Source organism: Balaenoptera acutorostrata, chromosome 15, assembly GCF_949987535.1.
Source record: "Balaenoptera acutorostrata chromosome 15, mBalAcu1.1, whole genome shotgun sequence".
NCBI lineage: Eukaryota > Metazoa > Chordata > Mammalia > Artiodactyla > Balaenopteridae > Balaenoptera > Balaenoptera acutorostrata.
Window position 1 is genome coordinate 7,855,194 of NC_080078.1, and position 24,024 is coordinate 7,879,217.

At 61.5% G+C, this 24,024-nt stretch overlaps 1 protein-coding gene across 2 annotated transcripts in view; it reads left to right on the forward strand.

The window, feature by feature from the left end:
* COL26A1 (collagen type XXVI alpha 1 chain) overlaps positions 1-18,497 on the forward strand; it is a 168,064-nt gene extending 149,567 nt beyond the window's left edge. For both annotated transcript variants that reach the window (XM_057529031.1, XM_057529033.1), the window contains exons 5-13: positions 1,830-1,986; positions 4,261-4,359; positions 5,046-5,198; positions 7,051-7,134; positions 9,119-9,171; positions 12,972-13,007; positions 14,172-14,219; positions 16,057-16,141; positions 16,901-18,497. In XM_057529031.1, the coding sequence (XP_057385014.1) occupies positions 1,830-1,986; positions 4,261-4,359; positions 5,046-5,198; positions 7,051-7,134; positions 9,119-9,171; positions 12,972-13,007; positions 14,172-14,219; positions 16,057-16,141; positions 16,901-17,061 (876 nt within the window). In that variant the 3' untranslated portion in view covers positions 17,062-18,497. The remainder of the gene's footprint in view (positions 1-1,829; positions 1,987-4,260; positions 4,360-5,045; positions 5,199-7,050; positions 7,135-9,118; positions 9,172-12,971; positions 13,008-14,171; positions 14,220-16,056; positions 16,142-16,900) is intronic.
* The last annotated feature ends 5,527 nt before the right edge of the window (positions 18,498-24,024 follow it).

The window sequence follows — 24,024 nt, forward strand, 5'->3', positions numbered from 1 at the left end:
TCACATGGCACTTAACCTGTGCTGGGCTCTGGGGACCGAGAGCAAGGAGGGCGCCCCCTCCCCAGGTGGTCCCGACTCCTGAGGGCGGGGCTGGTGGCATTGCTCCCACCGCCGCCCTGGCTGTGGGCACAAAGTGATTGTACAGGAGCTGAGGGGACACACAGGAGAGGAGGGCCCCCTTCTGCCCAGAGGGTCAGCCAGACACAGGGAGGAGGGGACAGCTCACTGGATCTCAGAATCTGCCGGGTGATGGGGGATCGGGGTTGGGGGCAGGGCTGGTGGAGGGCCCTGCAGGAGCTCGGCCTTGGAGGGGGGGCGGTCTTGGGCTTGAGGGGCACTGGGAGAGTTCAGGGCAGCTGGAGCAGAGGGGGGTGGAAGAGACGCAGGTGAGGCCAGGGCGGGCGCCTGTGTACGACGTGTGTGGAGATACTGGCGGTTTTTAGGGGGGTTGCTTTGCAGGAGGTCCTCACCCGCTGCTGTTGATTGTGGGGACCGGGGGCTGCAGGAGAGGGAGGGGGCAGGTGGAGGTGGGGGAGGCAGAGGGCTGTCGCAGAGCCTGAGGCCACAGGCATGGGGAGGGGGGACACGACGGGCCGAGCGAGGGCCACAGGCAGGCGGAGGGGCACTGGAAGAGGCCTGGGGGCCCATTAGGCCCTCCGGGAAGTACGGACTCCTGTGTTGGGGTGGGCGTAGGGTGGGGTATAGGCCAGGGGGCTGGAGTTTGGATGCCTTCAGGCAGCAGCACCTGCGGAATTAGACGCCAGCGATTCTGATGGGGGGTGGGGGCGGCCCGGGGTGGGGCCCAGCCAGGCCCACCCTCAGCCCCGTCCTCAGAACACTTTCATCTCACACACTGAGTCGGAGACTCTAGCAGGACGCGGGATTTGGGTTTCTAAGAGCTGGAGGGGACGTGAGACACTGGACTTCTTCCTTCCCGTCTGGCAGATCGGGACAGGAAGCCGGGCTCCATCCGATATGGCCCGGGAACCCCAGGGCCCCCCTCTGCTGGGGGGGTCTACTGTGTGCTAGCATCTGCCTGCCTGCCCTGTGCGGACCCCGGGCACGCAGCGCCCCCTGCTAGCCTCTTTGGGGACAGCAGGGCCTCTCTGAGGCCTCCTGGCTCCCAGTTCACGTGAATTAGGGAGAGTCTCCCACCGAGGCCCTGGGTCCTTTCGGTTTTTGACCCCTGCTTTCCTCCAGGGGAGAGGACAGGCTGCTTTCCAGGCTGGCCCTGAGTGACCATGGCCACCTTTGTTTCTCTGGAGCTCCTGCTAAATATCATGCATCAAGCTGGGCCCATTTATTTATTCTTTCTCCTTCTTTTCTTTTCTTTCTTCTTCTTTTTTTCTTTCCTTTCCTTTCCCCTTCCCTTTCTTTCCCTCTGCCCCTCCTCCCTCTCTTCCTTCCTCCCTCCCTCCCTCCTTCCATCCATCCATTCATCCACAAACATTCCCTGACTGCGTTGTCTGTGCCTTGAGCCAGGCTTGTGGGGGAGAGGCGGGCCTAGTCCCTCCCTTGGGAGGAGCCGGTGAAGTGGAGGTGACCGTGGTCGTTATTCCAACAGCCACTGTCTAATCCCAGCCACAGCCGCTCTAGGAGAAAAGTACGGTGACTCTGAACGTGTCCAAAGGGGACCTGCCTGAGCCCGAGGGTCAGGAGGGCTTCCTGAAATGGGAAGGGGAGGGGGGCAGGGGTGGGAGAACATTCCAGCGAGGGGACTGGTGGTCCCAAGAGCAGGGAGCAGCTGCTGGTCTCCCGGGGCACACGTTCCCATTCACATGTGTCCCCGGCCTGGCCTGGGCCTGACCCTCTGCCCTTCTCTGGCCCAGGTTCTCCTTCTGGAAGCAGCAGAGCGGCCCTCGGGCCCGGACAATGACCTGCCGACCCCCCAGAGCACCCCACCACCCTGGAACGAGGATTTCCTCCCTGACGCCCTCCCTCTCGCCCACCCTGGGTCCCAAAGGAGAAGGCCCACGGGCCCGGCCGGTGAGTGAGGCCTACAGGGGAGGCATGGCCTCCCAGGGCCTGCACAAGGAGGTCATACATGCCCACGTGGCATTTTGGAAAACTGAGCTAATGTTTAAAACCTGGGGGGATTTCACATAAAAACCAGGATTTCTCGCTTCTCTTAGAAAAATGGAAGATCTGGCCATTGGGGTTGGCTGTCTCTTAATAGAAACAATTGGCTGGGACTTCCCTGGTGGTCCAGTGGTTAAGACTCCGCACTTCCAATGCAAGGGGCACAGGTTTGATCCCTGGTCAGGGAACCAAGATCCCACATGCCGTGTGGTGTGGCCAAAAATATATATATATAAAAAAATTAAAAATAGAGAAACAATTGGCTGCAGCTAAGTCACAGCTGCCCCTGCAGATCCTGTTCAAGCTCTGCAGTTTGCCACAGTCCTCACCATTCCTTATTGCCTCACAGTCCAGCTACTGTCCTCACTGACTGCCCCGCTGCCCCTTAGCATCTGCACTTAGGCCCCCAGCCCAGCTCCATCCTTGATTGGCTCAATTTTACAGCAGGCCCTGCCTGCATACCACCAGGGCAGCTTACTGACTGCCCCCCTTCTGGGGGATCCTCTCTGAACTCTCTGACCCAAGTTGGAAGACATCCACTCACCTGTTGTTTTCACCCTTCCCACCACACTTTGAAGTCAGAGGTAAACGTTTTCTCTCTGCAGCTTCTATCCATTGGTTTAGGCTCTGCTCCCTGGGACTGCAGAACAGTAATAATAACTGTAATACTAGTAGTCAGCATTGTTGAATGCTGCCACGTGCCAGGAGAAGCGCTGGGGCTTTACCCTGGGCGGTGAGCTGGCACTGTCTGTGTGGCTGAACTCAAGGGTTTAAGGCTGAGATCTCGTCTGACTGGTCAGTATCCGTGCTGTGCCAGTTATTAAACATTTTTATATCACCCTAGTCTGTACAGATATCATTGCTAATCATTCCAGTAAGCTCGTAAAGCTCAGGTTACAGAGGAGAGAACTGAGGCTCAGAAAAGTGACCCCTGGGGTCACCCAGCGATCCCGGGCCATTTTGACTCAGTGATTCTCGGCCCCACTGGAGCCCTTTGCAGGTGACGCCTTCCCTCCCCCTGTCCCCAGGTTGAGCCCCCAGCTTCTTAGCACTCCTGCCCAGACTCAGCTCTGAGCACACGCTCCATCCCCTCCCCTGCCTGTAGACCCCCAGCAGTGGGAGAGTTGCCTCCAGTGGCCAGTCCCGGGGCCAGGGAAGCATCAGGTATTCTGCAGTCTCTGGAGGCTGGGAGGGTGTAGGGGTGAACTTAGGCCTGCTATGAGAGGAGGGGGCGTCTCACTTTGGGCCCCCCCCAGCCCCCCACACCTCTCTAGCCACTCTCCCCAAAGTCTCATTTCCAGAGGGCTGCCCCGTGCTCATCTTCAGATCCTTCTTCTGGGACTGAGGAGGGGGCGGGGGCTGGGGGGAAGGGGGGGCTTCTCATCCCCTGGAGGACCCAGGCCCCAACACCCCCTGGAGGGGAGGGAGGAAGCTGGGAGGGGCTCTGGGTCTCCTGGGGCACCTTTCTTCTTACCGGGACGTGCAGTTCCCAAGAATGGCCACCAGGTGGAGCACAAACCCTATAAATGCTGACACCTGGGTGAGCCCTGGAATCCTGGCGAGCAGCTGGGAATCTCTCTGGAAACGGGCAGCTCCAGGGCCTCCATCAGTTCAGTAGGCATTTTTGAGCATCCTCCCCAGGCCCAGGGCTTCCAGAGGGAGAGAAGGGGCTGTCCCCAGGCCACACAGGGGGACTCTGGCCTCTCCATCTACTCCTGCCCACCCTTGGGGCCTGGAGACCCTGAAGCTGGGCAGGCATATCCTTCAGGGCTTCCTGGGGTCTCTAAGGAGGCCTCATTGGGAAGCTCTTTGCCAGAAGCCTAGTTCCTGAGCCTGAGCAGGGAGACAGTAGGACGCGGAGAGAGGATTCTGACTTATTTACAGCCTGGCTCTGCTACCTTGAGCAAAGGGCCACGACTTTCTGAGCCTCAGTTTCCCCATCTGTCAAGTGGGGACACAAGTAGCTCTTGAGATCATAGAAGTTAATAGGAACAAAAATGGTTTGCAAGCTGTAATGACTGATGTGAGCTAATGATGGTCCCTTTGCCCATTGTGGGGGGCCCCAGGTGGGCTGGATTCCTGGAGGCAGGTCTGACCGGACAGCCCAGGTGGTCAAGCCTGGAGCCATGGGGGGCAGCTCAGCCCACAGTGTTCTCAGGCCTCATTTCATTCTATCCCCAGGGCCCCCGGGACAGACAGGACCACCAGGGCCTGCAGGTCCCCCAGGCTCCAAAGGTGACCGGGGCCAGGCAGGAGAGAAGGGCCCAGCGGGTCCTCCTGGTAAGGACACCCCCCCACACGCCCCGACCTGACTCTGTCCACGGGGGGAAGGGGGTTGGGGTTTCTCCCCTGTCTGAGCAGGCAAGGCATCCCAGACACCCCCTTTCTTGCTGGAGCTAATGACTGCCATCTTGGGGGGCTCCAGGCTCACTTCTTCCCACTGCCACCCCTACGGCAGCCTCACCCCAAGCACCTTAGGGCTCCGTCTCGCCCTGGGCTGTGGGAAGAGAAGGCTTCTGGAGTTGTGGGCGCAGGTGTCCGGGGGGGCTCCTGGGGGCTGGGGGTTGTGCTCAGCCATGTAAACAACACCTCCAGAGACCACCCAGCTCCTCCTGGGCCCTGTCAGGGCAGGTACAGGGCTGGCCCAGGCTGGCTGCCACCCTCGGCGCCCCTTCCCCAGAGCTGAGGTCCCTGGAGCGGGCAGAGGGCATCTGGCCGGAGCCCCCACTGGGTCTGTGGTCCGTGCCTCCCTCACCTCCCATCCAGCTGCCCCGGGTCCCCTGTGCATTGGGCTGGGAAGGGGAAGTCATGTTATTAGCTCCCGGAAGAGCCCTCCAGGGTGTCCCTGGGCCTGGAGGCCACCATCGGCCCTCGCCAGCCCCGTCCCCTTCAGGGTCTGCTTCTCGTCTCTGTTACATCAGCCACGAGGCCCGGCTCTCCTGTGACTCCTCTCCTCCCCACTGCAGGCCTCTTGGGGCCGCCAGGGCCCCGTGGGCTTCCGGGAGAGATGGGGCGCCCCGGCCCCCCCGGCCCCCCCGGCCCAGCAGGCAGCCCAGGCCTCCCTCCAAACGGCCCCCAAGGCGTCCTCTACTCCCTGCAGCCGCCGACAGACAAGGACAGTGAGTGTCATGCCTGCGGGGTGGGGCGGGAGGGCGGGCCTGAGCCTGTCTTCAGGGGGACCAGCCCTCCCCAGAGGACCCCATGAAGCGAGCGGACTGTCAGCGAGGGGAGCCTTGGCTCTGCCAAGTGGGGGGCGGGGTCGCCTGGGGGCACTGATGCGGGGTGGGGCGGCAACCCACGCTCAGCTCCTGCCCCAGGGTCTGACCCCCACGGGTCACTCCGCTCTCTGGTCTGGCCTCGGGTCATCCGTTACCCCATGTCCTCTCCACAAATCCCCTCACTGTAGGCCACTGGACATGTGTTGATGGATCACCTACGACGTGTGGACTCTGTTTTTACCCGCCCGCCACGTACAGCCCTGAGCAAAACAGCCTCCTGCCTGCAGAGGCTACAGTCTAGCGCGAGAGGGCGCCTCTGAGCACACAAGCAGCCGCCCCAGCGCGCGGGGAGGGCGGGTCCAGGCAGGCCCCGCGGACGGGGGTGGGGGTGGGGCCGGCAGCCCACGCGGGCATCGTTTTAGTTAAGGGCCCTGGGGAGTGGGAAGGGTTTTAAGAAGCAGGACTGACTTGAAATTCTGAATGGGTGACATCCCAGGGACCGCTTTGTCAGCTGTAGGAGAAACCCAAGCCCCCTCCTGCAGGTGCTTCTGCCCCCTCCGCCCCGCGGCAGCATAGCCCTCCCTCGAGCGTTAAGACCTGCGCCTGAATCACAGTGTCCCTCTCTGAGCCTCAGTTTCCCCATCCGTAGAGGAGGGGTGATAATACATCCTGATGGAGTTGCTCTGGGGGTGAAAAAACACAGCCCCCAGCCATGAAGGTGGGGCTCATTCCCAAGGGGACTGAGGGGCCTGCGCTGCCCTCAGTGGGTACAGGGGCAGGAGAAAGTGTTAACTCCCTGGCGACCCAACCTCCTCACCCTCATGGTGGGCTCAGTGGTGCCCCCTAGTGGGGAGAATGGATGATGCGTGTAAAGTGACTCGGGCGTCTAAGGGCTCAGCAGCCAGCATCCCTGGGCCAGGAGAGCTGCAGCCTGCCCTGGCCTGGGCGCGATGCCCTGCATCTGGCACTGCCCGCCTGCCGCGTCTAGTGCTGGGAGCCCTCCTCAGACAGGACCCTCCTTCCCCAGCCCTGGGGTCCCCGAGGGAGGGCAGCTTTCCTGGAAGACTCAGGTGTGAATGTTTGGGGACAGTGGGGGTGCCCCAGTGGGGGCACCTGGCTGGCCAGGACTGAGCACCTGTAGGAGGCCACCCGCCGTGAGGCCTATGGAAGGCTCTCCAGGCTTCCATGAGTGGAGGGAGAGACAGAGACAGCCACCCCCATCCAGACGTTTCCAAGCCTGGCTGTCTGGTCCTGGCTCTGAGAATAGGGCAGGGTGAAGTCACATGGGGCTCCCCCTGGAGAGACCCAGGCCATTAGACAGACTCCACCCAGCTCTGGGGCCCTGATGGAGGCAGCCCAGGGCCCTGCAGCTCAGAGGGGTGGGCAGGGAGGGCTTCCTGGAGGAGGCCCCACAGGAGTGAGCTAGTCAGGTACGTCAGGATGGGTGTGTGGGGTGGACCCTGGAAGGACGTCCAGCCTGGGTGGTAAGCAAGGTGGGGCCAGAGTCAAGGGCCTGGAGTGTTCAGGAAGGAGTTTGTGCTTTAAATGGAGCGCACGGGGCTTCCCCTGCCCTCTGACTTGGCCTCTGTGTGCTCCTCTGAGTCGTGGGAGCAATGGCAACTGCTCACCAGGGCTGCAGTGAGGCCCAATGGGGCCGGGCATGCCCGTCCCGGCTCCGGGGGATCTCAGCTCTAGCCCCCCAGCCCCGCCGGCCCTGCCCCCCACGTCACGGGCCGCTCTGCCCTTCCCGCAGATGCAGACGCGCAGCTGGCCTCTGCCGCCGTGGACACGGTGCTGGCGGGCGTCCCAGGGCCCCGGGGCCCCCCCGGCCCTCCAGGTGAGCACAGAGGGCCACAGCACAGGCTGGTCTCCACTGGTAACCCCTCCTGGGCTTGGCCTGGACCAAGGGGCCTTGAGGGGGCCAGTTGGGGGTCACGGCCTTGGCAGGGCACTGGGTCTGCTCCAGCCAGCAGTGGCTTGAGATGGGGCCTCTTGTTCCCGGGCGGCAGCTCCCCTGGGACTGGCCACAGTGTTTCTGCCAGAACAAGCCCTGACACCCACATGATGCAGCCCCAGGCTGCCCTCGTGTGAGCCAGAGCAGGGATTCTCTGGGTATGGGGAGGCAGGGTCCGCACCGGCGGTGTGAGGGCCACGCGGGAGACCCAGGGAGCTGGCGGGGCAGGTGCCCAGAAGCTACGGGAGGCCCTGGGCCTGCAGGCAGAGAGCAGGGCCCTGGGGGAGGGCATGGGATGGGACCCTCGCTGGGGGAGGAGGGGAGTGTGGGGAGGGGATGGGATGGGGCCCTCGCTGGGGGAGGAGGGGAGTGTGGGGAGGGGACGGGATGGGGCCCTCGCTGGGGGAGGAGGGGAGTGTGGGGAGGGGACGGGATGGGACCCTCACTGGGGGAGGAGGGGAGTGTGTGGAGAGGATGGGATGGGACCCTCGCTGGGGGAGGAGGGGAGTGTGGGGCGGGGCTGGCACCCAGGTGTGTGGAAGTCTCCTCTGACAGGTTCTACCTGTGAATGAACGAGCAACGGAGGCCCTGGGGGCCGGCGGGTGGGGCACCTCTTGATTAGGGCTCCAGACCCGGGCACTCATTCTCTGTCATTCATTCACTCTCTCATGAATTCAGGAAATACTCACCAAGCACTGTTCAGCTGGGCAGTGTTCTAAGCTCCTGGGATACTTAAATAAACAAAACAAAGATTCCCGTCCTCATGGTACTTACGTTCTAGTGGAGAAGGCAAACAGTACCCAAATACTATCAGTGAATCCCCTAGGGTCTGAGAAAGCAGGGCTGGGCAAGCAGCTGGGCCAGGGTGGCCCCATTTAAAAGGTGGTATTTGGGAGCGAGCTGGGAGGGTGTTTGTCTTTTAGCTAGACTGAGTCCAGATCGTCACCCCACCAGGGGTACACTTTCCTGCGGGTCCTCCCTAAGCATGCCGGGGGCACACTGGTACAGCCTAGCAGCCCAAGAGGCACAGACCTGTGCCGGCCACTGGGGACGGAGGCCTCCCTCTTCCAAGCATTCGGGAAGTTCAGTCAGGAACACCACTCCCTGCGCTGTACCCATCAGGCCTGGCCTGACCCTCTGGGCACTCCCTGGCCCATGGGGGGGCAGGCATGCAAACCGACAGTGGCCAGAGGTAGCGGCTGGTCTGTGTCAGGGCTTTGCCTAGAAAAGAGGCGGGGTAGTTTCCTGGAAGACTTCCTGGAGGAGGTGATGCTTAGCCTGAGACTAGTAGCAAAGAGTTTGCTGGGGTGTGGAGGGGTTGGAGAAGCTCCAGGAGGAAGCAACAGCATGGGCAAAGGCACGGATGCAGAGGAACTTTCCAGAAGGGGGTATCTGACTGATGAAGGTGGAGGAGGCTGGGCTGAGAGGGACCTATTTGAAAGGTCACTCTGGGAGGCTGCGTGGAGGGCAGATGGTCAGGCAGCAGTTGTCGTAACCCAGGCAAGAAGGATGGCCTCAGAGGGGTCAAGTCTGAGGTCCCGAGGAGGGAGAGACTCGAGATTTGCCGGGGGACTAGCCGGCTGGGGAGGAGCTGCGGGGTGGCCCCATGGATGGGGCTCTGGTTGTGGTGTCAGGGCTGCAGGGAGAGTGGGTGGAGGTGGGCTCTCCACTCTGGCGGTTGGCAGGGGAGACCAAGGGAGCAGGTGCCCCCCTCCCCCACCATTCGTTCACCGCACCTTCCTTTGCTGCCCATGGAGACAGACCCAGGGCAGGGGCTGGGGTGGGAGGGTGGGAAGGTCCTCTCCGGAGCTGATGGGGGCAGCGGGCTTCTCTGGCCCCAGGTGACCATCTGTGACTCTGCCGGCAGGTCCCCCTGGACCACACGGTCCCCCTGGACCCCCAGGTGCACCAGGATCCCAGGTAAGGTCTTTCCCATTTCTGGCAAGGGAGGGGGCATTGTCTCCCCAGGGAAGGAGGAGCCAGGCGTCTTACCAGCACAGTTGCTCAGGAAGGAGCCAGCCCACCTGGCCGGTCCCCACCTGGGTCCAGGCGGGCCCCAGGGGAAGGCAGGTGTGGGGTCCTGGTTTTGTTAGCAGCAGCGACCCTTTGCTGCCCACTCTGCCTATGCCAAGGAGGTGCTAACATGGTTCCCGGTTCATAAGTGAGCTGAGACTCAGGTGCCACCCGAGGTCGTCCGGAGGGTGTGGTGGAGCTGGGCCAGGATCACAGAAGGTCCACCCCAGCCCGTGGCCCCTCCTCAAGGAGAATTGCCTGTGAGGGGGGCACTCTGATGCCTGACTGTGCGGCCCGGAACCCCAGCTTGCTCTGCCTCCCAGCTGTGTGACCTTCGGCAGAAAGGCAGCCTCTCTGGGCTCTGGCTTCCTCAGCTGCTAAGACGGGGTGTACAGGGCCTCCCTGGTGGATTGTCACAGGGAGTGAAAGAGAAATAAATTGCCAGGGGGACGTGCCTTGTGCTGCAGGGGCCCGGGGGGAGGTCACATGGAGGAGGGGGGCGTCCGGCACGTAGAGGCAGCAAGGGTGGCGTCTGGGGATGTCTGCATGGAGCTTCCTGCAGCCCCTCCCCTGGGCCTCGTCCAGACCGAGGGCTCTGAGGTCCCTGGAACTCAGGCCCGGGTCTGGTGGAGTGGCTGAGAGGTGCCCCCCCTCCCACTGCAAGGGAGGTGGATCCGGGCCTTGGCCCTGTGGGTGCTGGGACCTCAGGAGTCCCACACATTCATTCATCCCTTTAGTCATTTGACAAATATTCCCCAGACACAGGGAGGGCACCAGCCACGCCAGCCGAGGACACAACCGGAGCCCGGGGCCACAGGCCAGCCCCCTAGAGCACATGTTCTAGACGTCAAAGAACCAGTGCCCCACGGCTCCTGATCTCTCTCTGTCGTCCCCCGTGTGTTTTCACACCAGGAGGATGTGGCGTGGAGGAGAAGGGCCAGTGGGGTGCACGGCGTAGGGCAGAGCCAGGGCGGATGTGGTACAGACCAGGCCGGCGGGCGGGGCCTGGGGGTGGGGGGTGGCTGCAGGGGGGGCAGGAGGCCCTCAGACCTGATCTGCTCCTGAGTCAGGTGGGGTGGCCAAGTTAGCCAGGGGTCGGGGCCCCCCAGAGCACCCTCCTGGCCCCTCAGGCTCCCAGCCACAGGCCCCAGAGAGAAGGGGTGGGGGCGGGCGAGAGAGAATGACAGTGACAGTGACGGGACTGCGGTGAGGGTCGGAGAGGCCCCGGGAACTGTAGGAGGTTGGCAGGGGGCGTCTGGCCGAGCTCCACACGCCAGGAGCCCTGTGCCAGCAACGCGGTCTCTCCTGGTTCTCCGGTGCTGGGGGCTCCCTCCTCCCTTCAGGCTGGGCCTGCTCAGCCCCGACAAAAGGGCAGGAAGAGGGGGAGGAGGGCGTGTGAAAGGCCGACAGATGCTCTCACGGAAAGGGCTGGGGGCAGTGGGGCTCCTCCAGTGGCCCAAGCGCACAGCGACAGGGCAGGTCAGCGGTGCGAAGGGATCCCATCATTCTATCCCAGCAGCGATGGGGCAGTGGAGGCTCAGAGAGACTCTGTCACCTGCCAGAGTCACACAGCAGGACAGCAGAGTGCCAAGAATGCAGTGGGTGCTTTGGGGTGGTTGATCCTGCCGGCTGGTTGATTTTTAGGGTCTTCCAGGCCCTTGCGGGCGGGGCTGCCTTGGGTGGCTGTGGAGACCGTGCCCACAGCAGCCTTGTGGGGACCCAGGACCTGCAAGATTCCAAGGAGGTTCAAGGGGACCAAGTCAGAGCTGCTCGTCCAGCCCCGCTCGAGACGGTGTGAGTGGGCATCAGCATGGGGCGTCTTCAGGCTGGTAGCATCTTGGCCCCTTTCCTCTTTGCAGTGGTCCTTCCTTAAACCTGAGGGTCTGTAGCCAGGGCTGGGATGCCAGGGGCACCAGGCAGTGCCTGGCCTGTCCCTGGCTCCCCAGGGCCCCACTGAACAGGTGTTAAAGAGCCCCTTTCCAGGACCCACTGCCAGGGCCCACCCAGCCCCCTACACTGCAGGGATGGAGCTGGGTTCCAATTCTCCATTGTCCCAGTATTGACAATGTCAGAATGGCCGCCAGATGGGCTGGACCGTGGCTTCATTGTGGATGGTGGGGCCAGTCTGATGACCCAGTCTCCGTCTCCATCCTTGCCAAGGAGTCGAAGCCTCTGAGAATTGGCGGTTTGTGGGGAGGGATGTCTCCTAGACAGGGGTCAAAGAAGAGCGAGAAGGGACAATAACAGGGGACCACGTGGTCCCGACTTTCTCCTGAGTGGGACGGACAGCCCTGGGTTTGAAGCCTGGTTCTGCCAATTTCCAGCTGGGTGACCCTGAACAAGTCCCTGAACCCCTGGGTCTCAGTTTCTCCAACTGTGAAATGAGGATAAAAATCCCTTCTGGGTAGGTTCATTGTGAGAAATAATGGGGAAAACAGGTGGAGAATACCAGGCTCTTCAGAGACCCTTAATGAATGCTATTCATTAACTACGTATGTCCTGAGGCCTCAATTGCATCAGACACTGTACTGGGCACAAGAACAAGGAAGTGGGGATCCCTGCCCTCCGGTAGCCGATAGTCTAGTGCAGGAGGCAGACGTGATAGAGAGTAACTGGGAAAGGACCTATGGTGACAGGAGGGGGTGACAGATAGGAGGAGGGGACATTCTGACTGAGACCCAAGGAACGGGAAGGAGCAGTCCTGCAGAGATGCCAGGAGCGTTCCAGGTAGAGGGGAGAGCAGGTGCAGAGGTCTTGAAGCAGGGAAACGCGGGGCGCATACTGAGCGGAGGAGAGTGTGGGGTGAGATGAGGGGGGGAATTGGGCAGGGCCTTACCTGCAGGGCTGATGTGTGGATTTGGGTCACAGTGGAAAGGGGACTCATCGAGGTTCAGGGAGGGAGAGTCCGTGACCTGATTTACAGCTTTCCAAGGCCCCTCTGGCTATTGCGGGAGGGATGGAAGGCGGGGGAGGCGGCGGGGGAGCAGGGAGACCAGGGAGGAGGCCACAGCAGCACAGAGGAAATGGCAAAGTGAACAGACATACTTAGAAAGTGAACCTGACAGGTCTGGCTGATGGAATAAATTTGGTGAGGGAGGGAAAGGGAAGGTTAACTCCAAGGTGTGTGTGGGAGCAGCCGCGGGACTGCGGAGCCGTTTCTGAGAGGAGAGACTGCAGGGTGGGGGCGGGTCTGGGGGGGAACCAGGAGTTCCACATTGGAGAAGTCGAGGGGGAGCGCCTCCTGGCTGGCCGGGTGAAGGTGCTGGAGGACGGCTGGATGCACAGGTCTGGGCCCCGGGGAGCCTTCCGGCTGGGCATCAGCTCTGACGGGGTGTCCACACAGACACCCTCACGATCACCATTGCTGTCACTCGTTCTCTGAGGGCCCCTCTCTCACGTGCTGGGGGGATGTGTGCTTTGCCAGCCGGTCCCCTTCTCTGAGTGATAACCGTACTTGGCATTGCCCCATTTCACAGGTGAGGAGATGGAGGGCTCAGCTGAGGCCCAGGGTCATACACAGGCCAATAGCGGGGGCGTCAGGACCGGGGAGGCCCCCAGCTGTGGACTTTGTGTTTCCTCTACGCCATCCTCTTCCCCCCATCCATTTTTCAGATTTCCAGAGCCCAGTGCAGGGGGAGGGCCAGCGGAGGACTGAGAGGCTGTCAAGGACAGGCAAAGCCTAATCTGCTTTGTTTGATTTTCTGCAGGGCCTGGCTGGAGAGCGGGGCATGACAGGGCCGCCTGTAAGTGTGGGACCGTGTGGATGGGCCACCCCCAGGACGATGGGCTCTGGTGCAGGCCCAGGGTACCAGGTGGGCGGGCATCTGCCCCAGGCGGCCTGGCTGAGATCAGCCCCCCAGCCTCCCCAGGCATGGCCAGATCCAGCCCAGCCAGGATGGGGCGGGGGGAGAGAAACGGGCAACCTGGGTGCAGTGCCAGCTGCCCAAGTTGAGAAGGGGTGACTTTGGGAGGTGGGAGCCCCCTCACTGAGCGTATGAAGTAAGGACTGAAATAGCCTCCTGTTGCGAGGCTTGGATGAGAGTCCTGAGGTCCCTTCCAGGGAACCCAGGCCCCTGGGTTAATGTGCTGTGTGACCTGCAGAGTCCCTTGCCTTCTCTGAACCTTCTAGGAATAGAGACGTAGACAGCTGACCTCTAATTCCCCTCTTGGAAATAAGAATTCATGAGTCTCAGCCCCTATCTCCAGGGCCAAGGAGGTGGGTACCTCCTTCGTGCCCAAGTCTTATGTCAGGGGCATGGGGCTGGGGGGGAAAGGGGTGGATCTTTGCTGAGCATCTTCTATGTGGAAACCCTCTTCATCCACAGAGTGTTTAAGCTGCACAGTGACCCCATGAGACAGTGCTTTATTTTCCCTATTTGCCAGAACTGGCAGCTAAGGCTCAGAGAGGTTAAGCAACTTGCCCAAGGTCACACAGCTAGGCAACGGTAGAGCCAAGATTTAAACCCAGGAGTGTTAGCCTCCAAAGCCATGCCTTCTCCAAGCTTATTATTGAGATTGATTTGTTTAATCCTCCTAATAGCTCTATGAGGCTATTATTAGCTCCATTTTGGAGATGGGAAAATCGAGGCACAGAGAGGTAAAGTAACTTGCTCAAGGTCACACAGGAGTAAGTGACCACCTAGGTGTTATTGTGAGGCTGATGTTACTGGCCCCATTTTAGAGTCAGGGAAGCAGAGGCCTGAGATGCAGGGGACTTGATCCCTGGAAGGGCCAACACCTGAGCTCGTGGGGTTCCAAACCTGACTCCTCCCTCCCTAGAAACAGAATTAAGCCCCTAAAATCAACCCTGTGCCAGGCTGTGCAGGGATGCCCAGGGAGAGAAGCTGGAGAGGGTGGAGAAGCGCCCCACCCCGCACCCATCATTGACTGCATGACTTTCTTCCCAGGGCGAGCCTGGCGGGAAGGGGGAAGAGGAGGAGAAAGCTACCGCCGAGGTAACTGTGCCCCTGGGCCCGTGCTTCCCTCCTGCCCCTTGGCTGTGTCTCAGCAGGAGAGCGGGTACCCAACAGAGCTGGACTGCCACCATCGGCCCTGAGCCGGGCATCAGTCACGGGGTGAATGGGGTCCCAGCCCAGCGGGGGAGACAGCTGAGTGAATAGCGACTGCAGCACAGGGTGAAGTTGGCTGCAATGGGGTAGCACAGATGGGGTGACCGGCCTGGGGCCTGAGTTGGGGGGAGACCCTGCCGGAGAGGGCCGGAGGAACCACGGACCTGCAGAAAAGACCTTTCTTTTAAGGAGGCTTCAAGCCGTGGGGTCCCTCTCCAGGGACAGGACTCTCCCATGACAGCACCTGGCACACGGGTGTGCCCAAGGTCGCGGTGGTGGACTGAAGGATACGTGGGCATGTGGATGTGGGAGAGGACGATGAAAGAGTGAGGTTGGGAGCACACAGGGGCCAGGGCAAGATGGGACGGGGAGGGGGCACAGATGGAGTGCCAGCATGGCTGTGGTGAGCCACGCCTTCCGGGACCAGGAGAGGAGGCTGGGGACCAGGGTGATGGATAAAGGGGGCGGAGGCAGTAGGGCCAGCAGGGGAGGTCTTGCAAGCTGAGAATGAGTCCCGTGGGAGTGTCAGGGCTCAGCGGGCTGGCCAGCTCGGTGGGCACACAGTGTCCCTTAACTGAGAGAGCTGAGGGAGGCTCTCAGCCAGGGGTGGGGGTATCTGCAGAGATGGGAGGCGGGCTGGGCTGGAGGGGTGAAGCTGGGGCCAGGGGACCTTCCAGAGGTCCTTGCGGGACTGGAGAAGGGGGAAGAGGCTGGAATCAGGGCAGCAGTGCTGGGCACAGGAGGCAGTGGGAGGAAGATGTGGATGCGGGGGTCACTTGTGATGGGAGACAGGATACCCACGACTTCCCCCGCCCCATCTCATCGGTGTGCATCCTGTGGCCTAGGGACCGAGGCTTAGCCGGGTCCTGACAGAGGGGGCCTGGACCCCCTGCTCCTTGCTGGGACACCCCCATCCCAGACACCACCCACAGCCCGGCTTCTCACGGCCTATGGTGGGAAGGCCTCTCTCTTGTAACTCAGTAGCATGCTTTTGGTTTTCTTTTGTTTTAAGCTCAATTAATCTGAATGTCATGACAGAGCTGTCATGTTCTACCAGCCAAAGATGCCTGTTTGCTGCTGACTCCAGGGCGGGGCCTTGTCTCTCCACCATCACTTTTTATTTCAAAGTGGCCTTGTCACCTGTCTTCTCAATTAATCAGCTCATTCACGTGTCTCGACACACGAGGTCCTTCTCCTGAGTGTAGGCTGGGTCCCAGAAATGCAGACATGCCATCATCGCGTCCTCCTGCTGGCATTCCAGAAGCCGTGGCTCTGCCCTTTTTCTCGCCCGGGTGACCACTGTGGAAATCTCTCGGGTGGGCAGTGCCAGGAAGGAAAGAAGCAAAGCACCCCCAACCTGTGGGCCCGTACTAGGTGCTCTGCCCACAGCAGAGTATTTTCTGGAAAGAAGGGCACACAGAGGAAGCAGCAGGCAGCCATGGGAGCAGGACAAGCCCAGGCTGGAGGCAGACAGGTCTGGGTGTGAAGCCCCGGTCGGCCATTTCCAGGCTGTGTGGCCACAGGACTCTGGTTACCCTCTCTGTGCGTCAAGTTCCGTGTCTGTGAATAGTAATTCGAACCCCAGCCCTGGCACCAGGATGTCCACCTTATGATGGCTGCTGTACTGATGTTGGTGACAGGAGGGAAGTGGCGGGCGTGGGGAGGGCTGGGACAGTACACCGAAGCAGGACGGCCCTGACCTTGGCTGCTTCCTCCCCGCCAGGGCGAGGGGGTGCAGCAGCTGCGGGAGGCGCTGAAGATCCTGGCTGAGAGGGTCCTCATCCTGGAGCACATGATTGGGATCCACGGTGCGTAGCGACCAGGACCTGGGGAGAGGCAGGCCCACAGGTGGCCGCCGAGTCCGAATCGCCCTCTGCTCCGCCTCCCTGCTGCCCTCATGCTGCTGCCTCTGGTGCCTGCTCTCCCTGCCCCAGCGGCCCCTCACCTGGCTGCCAGTCTGGCCCTGTCCCACCCCTGCTCAAGGACCCTCAGGGGCTCCCTGCTGCCCGTGACCGACATCCAGGTCCCAAGTCCCTCCCCAGCATAGCCTGGTGTCCAGTGACACAGAGCCATCATCCGGTTACCCCAGGCCCTTTCCCGCCTCCACACCTTTGCTCAGGCTGGTCCCTCGGCCTCCTGAGCACCAGCTCCCGCTTCAGGACCTGCGCCAGGATCTCTTCCTCCCTGAAGCTGCCTTCCTGTCTCCCCACCGTGCTCTGCTGAGCCGTCAGTTCCCTTGTGGGGTGGGGTTTCCATGTCTCTCCCTGGCACTTCTGCAGGGCCTGGAGCCCGGCCCTGGTTAGCAGTTGTTGAAGAATGGATGAACGAGTGAATTGGTGAATGAATAGATGAGCAATTGGGAGAATGAATGAAATGAGCGTGTGGATGAGTGGATGAATGAATGAATGAATGAGTAAGTGAATGGATGCGTGACGAGTAGAAGCCAGCTGCTGCTTTGTCGTGTCCTCACTGGGCACAGAGCTTCCGTTGCTGGCGGGGCTGGAAGTGAAGGTGCTTTGCTTGCTCCTAAGGCCCTGCACAAGCCCACCCTCCTGCTCTCCTTCCAGATCCCCTGGCCTCCCCTGATGGGGGCTCCGGCCAGGACGCCACTCTGAGAGCCAACCTCAAGATGAAGCGTGGTGGCCCCCCCCCCGATGGCTCCCTGGCTGCCCTGCTTGGCCCCGACCCTGGGCAGAGGAGCGCTGGCCGGGCCAGCGGCGGGAAGTGAGAGGCCAGCGCTCCAGGACAAGCCCCGACTCCGCCAGAGACCCAGTCCCGGGGCCTGTGCTGCCACTGGCACCTGAGGACACCCCGAGTGGGACCGGGCTCCAGGCCTGGACGATCGTCAGGGACACTGGCTCCTGGGGGCTGGGGGCCTTGGGGACAGATGGCAGCTCCAGGGGCAGGGGCCAGAGGCCAGAGCCCTGCCCTGGTCCCTTCCCTCCTCACCCGCACTCCCTGCTGGAGACGGGGTCTGGTGGGCCGCGTGGGCTGTGAGAATAGTCATAATACTCATCTTTTACTGGGTCGCTGCATCGTTTGGGCCTGTCCGAGGAGCTTCCCTACATTGTCTCATTTAACCCTTAGGAGGTAGGCTTGTTACCCCGACTTTACATGGGGGACGGAGGCTTGCAGAGGGTAACTCACCTGCCCAAGGCCCCCGGACCATGGGTGGCTGGTGCAGGGTTTGACCCCATGTTCTCTCTACCCTGCCGGCTTCCCCTCTTCACAGGGAAACTCGGGGCGGGTGTCGGGCCGGGTGGCTCCTGAGGCTCCAGCTGGGAAGGAGGGCAGGGCCCTGCCCAGCACGAGACAGCAGGGGCCCTGGGCCTCCTTCCTCGACTCCTCTCCCTGGGCTCGGGGTCTGGTCCACGGGTTGGGGAGCAGCTTGGCCTGTAGCTGCTCTCGGAGGCCAGGGAGACCTTGACTAAACCCATAATAGTCACGTGGACTTGGAGACTGTGAGAGAGGAGCGTTGGGGTGCAAGGACCCTCAGACCGAATTGGCATTGCCCACCGCTGCATCCCAATCTCTCTGACCCCACCCACCCTGCCAGGGCCTCCCACCGCTGAGCTGGGAGGAGGGAGGATTTAATGCAAATGTGCACCCTCCAGGGGCCATCCCTGCAGCCCTGCCCTCTCCCAGGCTCTCTGGGAAGCTGCAGGGTTGGCCACTTCTGCGTTACAACGGCAAGTCCTATGTCCCAAGGAGGAGGAGGGCTTGCTGCCTGATTCCCAGGCCCTGCTGGGGAGAGATGCTCCCGCCCTCGGCGCTGTGGTCCCAGCCAGGCTCCGCAGCAGGGTCCCCGGTGCCCCGGAGCAGCTCTCAAGGCCACAGCGCTCGAGGCCTCTCCGGTGGCGGGTCCCCTGGGCCCTGGACTGGCCCTGGTGCTCCTCTCTCGCTGTCTCAGCGACGGCCGCAAACTCAGACATTCACAGGTGCTGGCACCGCCCCAGGTGCGTCTCCCCTCGTGGCAGGAGCGACTCGTCCCCACCGCCCTTGGTGCGCCTGGGAGGCTGTGGCCTGGTTCCTCTGGGCCCTGGTAACCTCTCCCTGCCCTTGAGGCCTCGCCTGCCCCCCTTGAGGCAGGGCTGGCCGTGTGGGAGCCAAGACGTGGCTTCCCGCAGGCCTGTCTTCACGGAGGGGCGGTCGGAGGCGGCGGGAAGCCTGTAACCCTCTGACAATAAAGGTGCTCTCCCCGCTGTGCTCTGGTGTCCTGTGGCGGCGGCTGCTGGGGAGGCTGGCTGTGCCGGGTCAGCTTCGGCCGGGCCCAGCCCCAGGGGTGTCCGACGGGAGCCCCCGGGAGCCAAGGCGACCACAAGGCCCTGAGGCAGGGGGGCCTGGCTCTGCCCGCCGGGAGCCCCCATGGGGGGGCTGGGAGAGCGAGGGGAGCCCCCGAGAGGCTCCCCACCCTCTACCCAGCAGCGCTGCATCTGGGCTGGGCCTGGGCCCAGCTCTGCTAGACGGAGCGTGAAGTGGGGAGGGCTCAGGGCTCTGGGCAGAGGGACCCCTACCCACCATGCTCCTGCCCCACGCCTGGGGTCCTGGACATTTTCGTCCACTTGGGGGCCCAGCGTCTCGGACCTTCCCCTGAGCCCTCAGCCGAGGTGGGGGACTGGCTGAATGCCACCCAGGGCTTCCTGCAGGCCGTGTCCTGCCGGAGCTCACCCTTGCTGGGGCCACCCCACCACACATGAGGGGACCCAGGGGAGCTCTGCTCTGATGGCAGCCCCCTTCCCATTGCAAGACCCTGTGTTCCCGGCTGGAAGCTTCGGGCTTGGTGCCCCCTGCCCCCGGCCCCACATTGTCTCCCTAGAATATCCTCGTCCCGAGCTGGCACTCCGCAAGCTCCCTCACAGCAGGGCTGGGTCTGGCTGACTTCCGTCTTCCCAGCTCACCTTCTTCCCCGCCGCCCCCGCCGAGGGCCTGGGCCAGGTGGGACGTCAGTTTGTTAATAAAGGAATGCCTTCCCCCAGATGGGGACACCCACCCCATTACCCAACAAGAGCACCTAGTGACGGCTGCTGAGAGCTGCTGCCGAGCCCGGCCGCGGTGACCCACCGGTGCTGCAGGCGCCCGTCCCCGGAAGGCCCACATCTAGTGACAGTGGTGAATCCTGGCCAATGTGACATGCCACGTGGCCACATGGAAACAATGGAGGGGGCAGCTGATCTGCCGGGGCCTGAGGCGGAGCCTTGGAGGAGAAAGGGGTCTTCAGGGATCAGCGGGAGTCGCTAAACCGGAAAGGGCAGGGGGAACAGCATCGCCAAAGGCTTGGAGGGAAGGGGGCAGCTCATGGGTTAACCCCTTGGGCAGGGATGCAGGAGGGAGAGGGTGGGACGGGCAAAGGTGTGAGTGCACCCCCTGGAGGGTTGAGCCCCCTTTTCTTTCTCCAGCTCACTGGCGCCCCCACTGCCCAGAGCGCCCCCTCTTTGCGGGGTAAAGCCTCATTCATGGAGCAATGCACCTCCTGGGGCTATGCGAGGACCAACGCCACCTGACAAGCTAAGCCCCCACCCCTTAGTGAAGCAGGACACGAGGCATCTCGTTCTCCCTGAGCCAGCGGCAGACAGGGGGCCCTGAGATTGTCCTGCCTTACCCAGGACCCCAAATCTGCTGCCCCAGTGGCCCCCAGCCCATGGTCTGCATGGGCCTCTTTCCCTGAATGTCTGAAGGACAGACCCCACAAACATCAGCATTCTTAGATCAGGAGCTGCTGTTTGGAGGTGCGGGGGTATAGACTGAGCACAGGCAGGCAGGGTGGGTGTCCACATGCACACACAAAGCCCCTCAGGGCCAACAGAAGCAAGTGGGCGGCATGGGATGGTTCAAAGGGCAAGGGCCTGGCTCTGCCCGGGCCATCACGGTCCAGTGCAGAGCTCTGCAAGGTCACAACCTGAAATCAACCTGGCCTTCCTGGTCCTTCTAAAGGATATTTGTCAAAGTAGGAGTGTAGAGCATCTCTTATTTAACAGTTGATTAGCTGAACATTTAAGTTTTAAATATTTAGACGTACAATACCTCCCTTTGTACCCTGGCCCTGGACACTGCACTTTCCGGGCCAGGCCTGGGTTGGGGGCTGGCAGAGTCTGGAGTGACCCTCCCTCCAGGACTGGATGTCCAGATGCTCCCAGGCCCACCTCCGAGCCACTGGGAGCAAAAGGGGTGCAGGAGGGAACCAACGTCCAACGGGGGTTCGTGCCAGCAGGGTGGACAGGCCAAGCCTGCGGGGTGTCGGACGGGGCCAGGGCACCAGGATTCGTGGACCTGGAGAAGTCAGGGGAGCTGTGCTCTCGGCTCCTGCCCTGCACAGCCTCCCAGTGAGTGGTTCTAGAAGGAAGAGTGGAGTTCACATCCACCAAGAGACCGAGGGACAGCACTGCCGGGATGGGCAAGTGTGAGCAAAGGTCGGAGGCAGTTGACGAGCAGACAGAATTCCCACTGCCCTGCCTGCAGGGTCCGCCCAGGGCGTTAAGGAGGAATTGGCTCAGGCTGACCCGCTGGCCTCAGAAGTCCCACTGAGACTGAAGTAGATGCCAGGGGCCATGTCTTGGAGGACCCTAAACGCTGGAGGGGGAGAAGCTGACCCGGAGCGGATGGGCTGCTGTGGCCGGTTTTCACTGTCAGTCTGGCCTCTCCCCTCCGTCCGGATGGTAGATCGATCTTTCTGAAATGCAAGCCTGGCAGCATCCCCCCTTAATCATGAATCTGCGGTGGCGCCCTTGTTTCTGGTGCCCAGCCTGGGCTCTGCAACCTTGCGCCATCATCCGGGCCTCCACCCTCCTGGCTGCCGGCTGCACGAGAGAGGCACCGCCTGGTCTCGTCTCTGTGCAGCCTGTGGGTGCTGGTGCCCCGCAAGGCCAGCGCTTGGCGCTTGCGGGACGTGGGAGAGAGCAGGGGCTGCCTGGGGCGTCTGGCACTTACGGCCCCATCGGGAGCACAGCTCTTGGCTTTGGGCAAAGGCCTCAGATGCATCACCTCCTCTGACCCCTGCAGCCTGACAGCTGGGCTGTGTCCCTCTGGTCCTTGGTTCTGTCGTGACCATGAGCGTCTTTGTGCTGATGTGTGGAAACCCTAACCTGCTCAGCCTGCAGGTCCCAAGATGGATTCAGATGGTGGGGTGCATTGCCCGGAGCGCCCCTAGGATCCATGACTGGGCTTCCAGGGCCAGGCACCCTCCTCTGCCTGAAACTGCCCCTCTCCCTGCAGCTCCTGGGGACGGGGTTCATGAGGGTCAGCCCAGTGCAAGGGATGGGCATCTCTGAGCTCCTAACCCCAGCCCTGCCTGCAGGGTCCGCCCAGGGCGTTAAGGAGGAATTGGCTCAGGCTGACCCGCTGGCCTCACCTCCCCTCACTCCACCCCGCACCCCCTTCCCTGTCTCCTCCCCCGAGTCTGCTCTGTTCTACATCCTCCAGCCACCCTCAGGGCACACCCAGCCTCCCTCCAGGCAATGCCTCCTGCACACACTTCTCTCCTGTGCCCCAGTGTCCAGATCAAACCAGGACAGGGACCGGCAGCTCTTTACTAACACCTTCTCTTCCAGACCCCCCTCCCCCAGGATCGTGAGCAGCCCTAGTCTGCAGGACCCTCTTCTCCTCACCCTCCTGCCTAGCTGAGCCCAGGGAAGCAAGGCTCTGAAGGGCACAGGCTCAGGCAGGGCCCCCCTTTCCGTGGGCGGGTCCCCAGGGTCTCCTGGACAGGGCAGGTGTGGGACCTGGATGCAGCTCCTCAACTCATAGCCAGGGACCCCCGCCAGCCCCCCTTAGTCAGCCACCAGCCAAAGCAGAAATTCAGGATCCCCCTTGGTCAGATGGTGACTTCTGGCAAGTGCCCGGATGTGGTGGCCACAGTGAGCGTGGAGGGGACTCGGGCTGGGCTGACCTTCAGTAGCTCCCACTGGGGCAGCGAAACCTGTAGTTAAAATATCAAAACACCCCTGTGCTGATGGACCCCAGCTGCTCACATGCCCCCCACCATCCCGACCCCTCCTGTAGCCTCCCCAGAATCTAGGACCCCGCTCCAGTGCTAGGAAGAGGACCTGTTCTGATGGGTGGGTTCCTGTGCCACACGGATCATAAAATATTTTTAACATCTCTCCCGACGCGGGCAATGAGCAGCTGATGGCAAGAGCCGGGGCTGAGGGGGTGCGCTTTGCCGCTGCTCGGAGCACATCCTGACCTCAGGCAGAAATTCACAGCTGATGTGCTGCCTTGGGATGGGGAGCCGGATGGAGGGGCTGGATGGTAACGGTCAAAAACTCAGACGTGGGCCAGAAGCCCTGGTGAGCCCAGGCTGGGGTTCCTTTTGGGCATTCCAATAGGGCCCCACGTTTCCTGCTGCACCGCCTTGGGATTGGAACTCAAGAGAACGTGGTGACCTGTTTCCTGGGACCAGGAGGGAATCAGGGTGAGGCTGGAAATTAATCAGACACTCGCCTGACCCCCAGGGGTTCAGAGGTCACCTGTGAGTATCTCTTTTCCCAGAATGCACTGGGTGAGGTTGGCCCCCTCCAGGCTGGGGGGAAGGGCACTTGGGGACACATTCTTCTCGTCCTGCACTTGGCGTGTCCCAAAGACACACAGGGGGCTATTCTCCTGCTGGATGGGCAGGAACTGCCCAACTCTGGCCCTGGGCCCCAGCCAGAGGTGGTCCAGGTGCCACTGGGGTCCCCCAGCCCAAGCCCGCACCTCCCTGGATCAACAAGGCACCCTCACAGCTCCACCCCCGACCCCACGTCACTCGGCTGTGATCTTCTTGTGGGCAGGGTCACACGTGCATCCCCAGCGCCCAGCTCTGATTGCTGCCGTGAGTCACAGGACATTCACGAAGGAGAGGGACTCCTTCCCAGACTCCAGAGGCAGTGACTGAGGTGGTGGGTAGGGGGCCAGGTGGGCATCCAAGACGGTCCTAGGTCAGAACAGAAGCCTCCTGCCCACTGGCAATCCCACACCTGCAATCCCAACTACCTCGAGGTTTCTGGAACACCTCTCTGCCAGACCTGTTTTATGGATTATAAAAAAAAGAGAATTTCATGAGATTTGCAATTACTTGAATTCCAGGGAGATTTATGTCCAATGTTATTAATAAATTCTAATGCCACCTATAACTTTCAATTGCCAGTTAATTAACATGCAGTTGGTGTATTGTAAAAGGCAAATTAAATACTTTCTCAGGCGGGGGCTGGTAAATCTAATGAGCCAATGTGTCCCGAAGGAGACAGCTGGGCTCACACGTCCCAGTCTCCCACTCCCCCATATTGATGGGTGTGTGACATATTGATGGGCAAGTGATAACCGGGCCTCAGTGTCCCCATCTTGAAAGGGGATCACAGAACCCGCCTCCAGAACTCTCATAGTATCTGGGGTTGAAGCTGGTTTTTATTCACATAAATACAACTTGAAGGGGATTCAAGTGATAATTAGAATCAAGAGTCTGGCTCTTTGCTTCCACGGGCTGAGTGACCGGACCAGTTTCCCGAGGCTGCGTTAACAAATTTCCGGAAACTTATCCTCCACGGTTCTGGAGGCTGGAATCTGAAATCAACGTGTCCGCAGGGTTGTGCGCCCTCTGATGTCTCCAGGGGAGAATCCATGTTTGCTTTTACCAGCTTCTAGTGGCCCCAGGCATCCCTTTGGCTCCTGACTACATCAATCCAACCTCTGTCCCTGTCTTCACAGCCTTCTCTCCTAT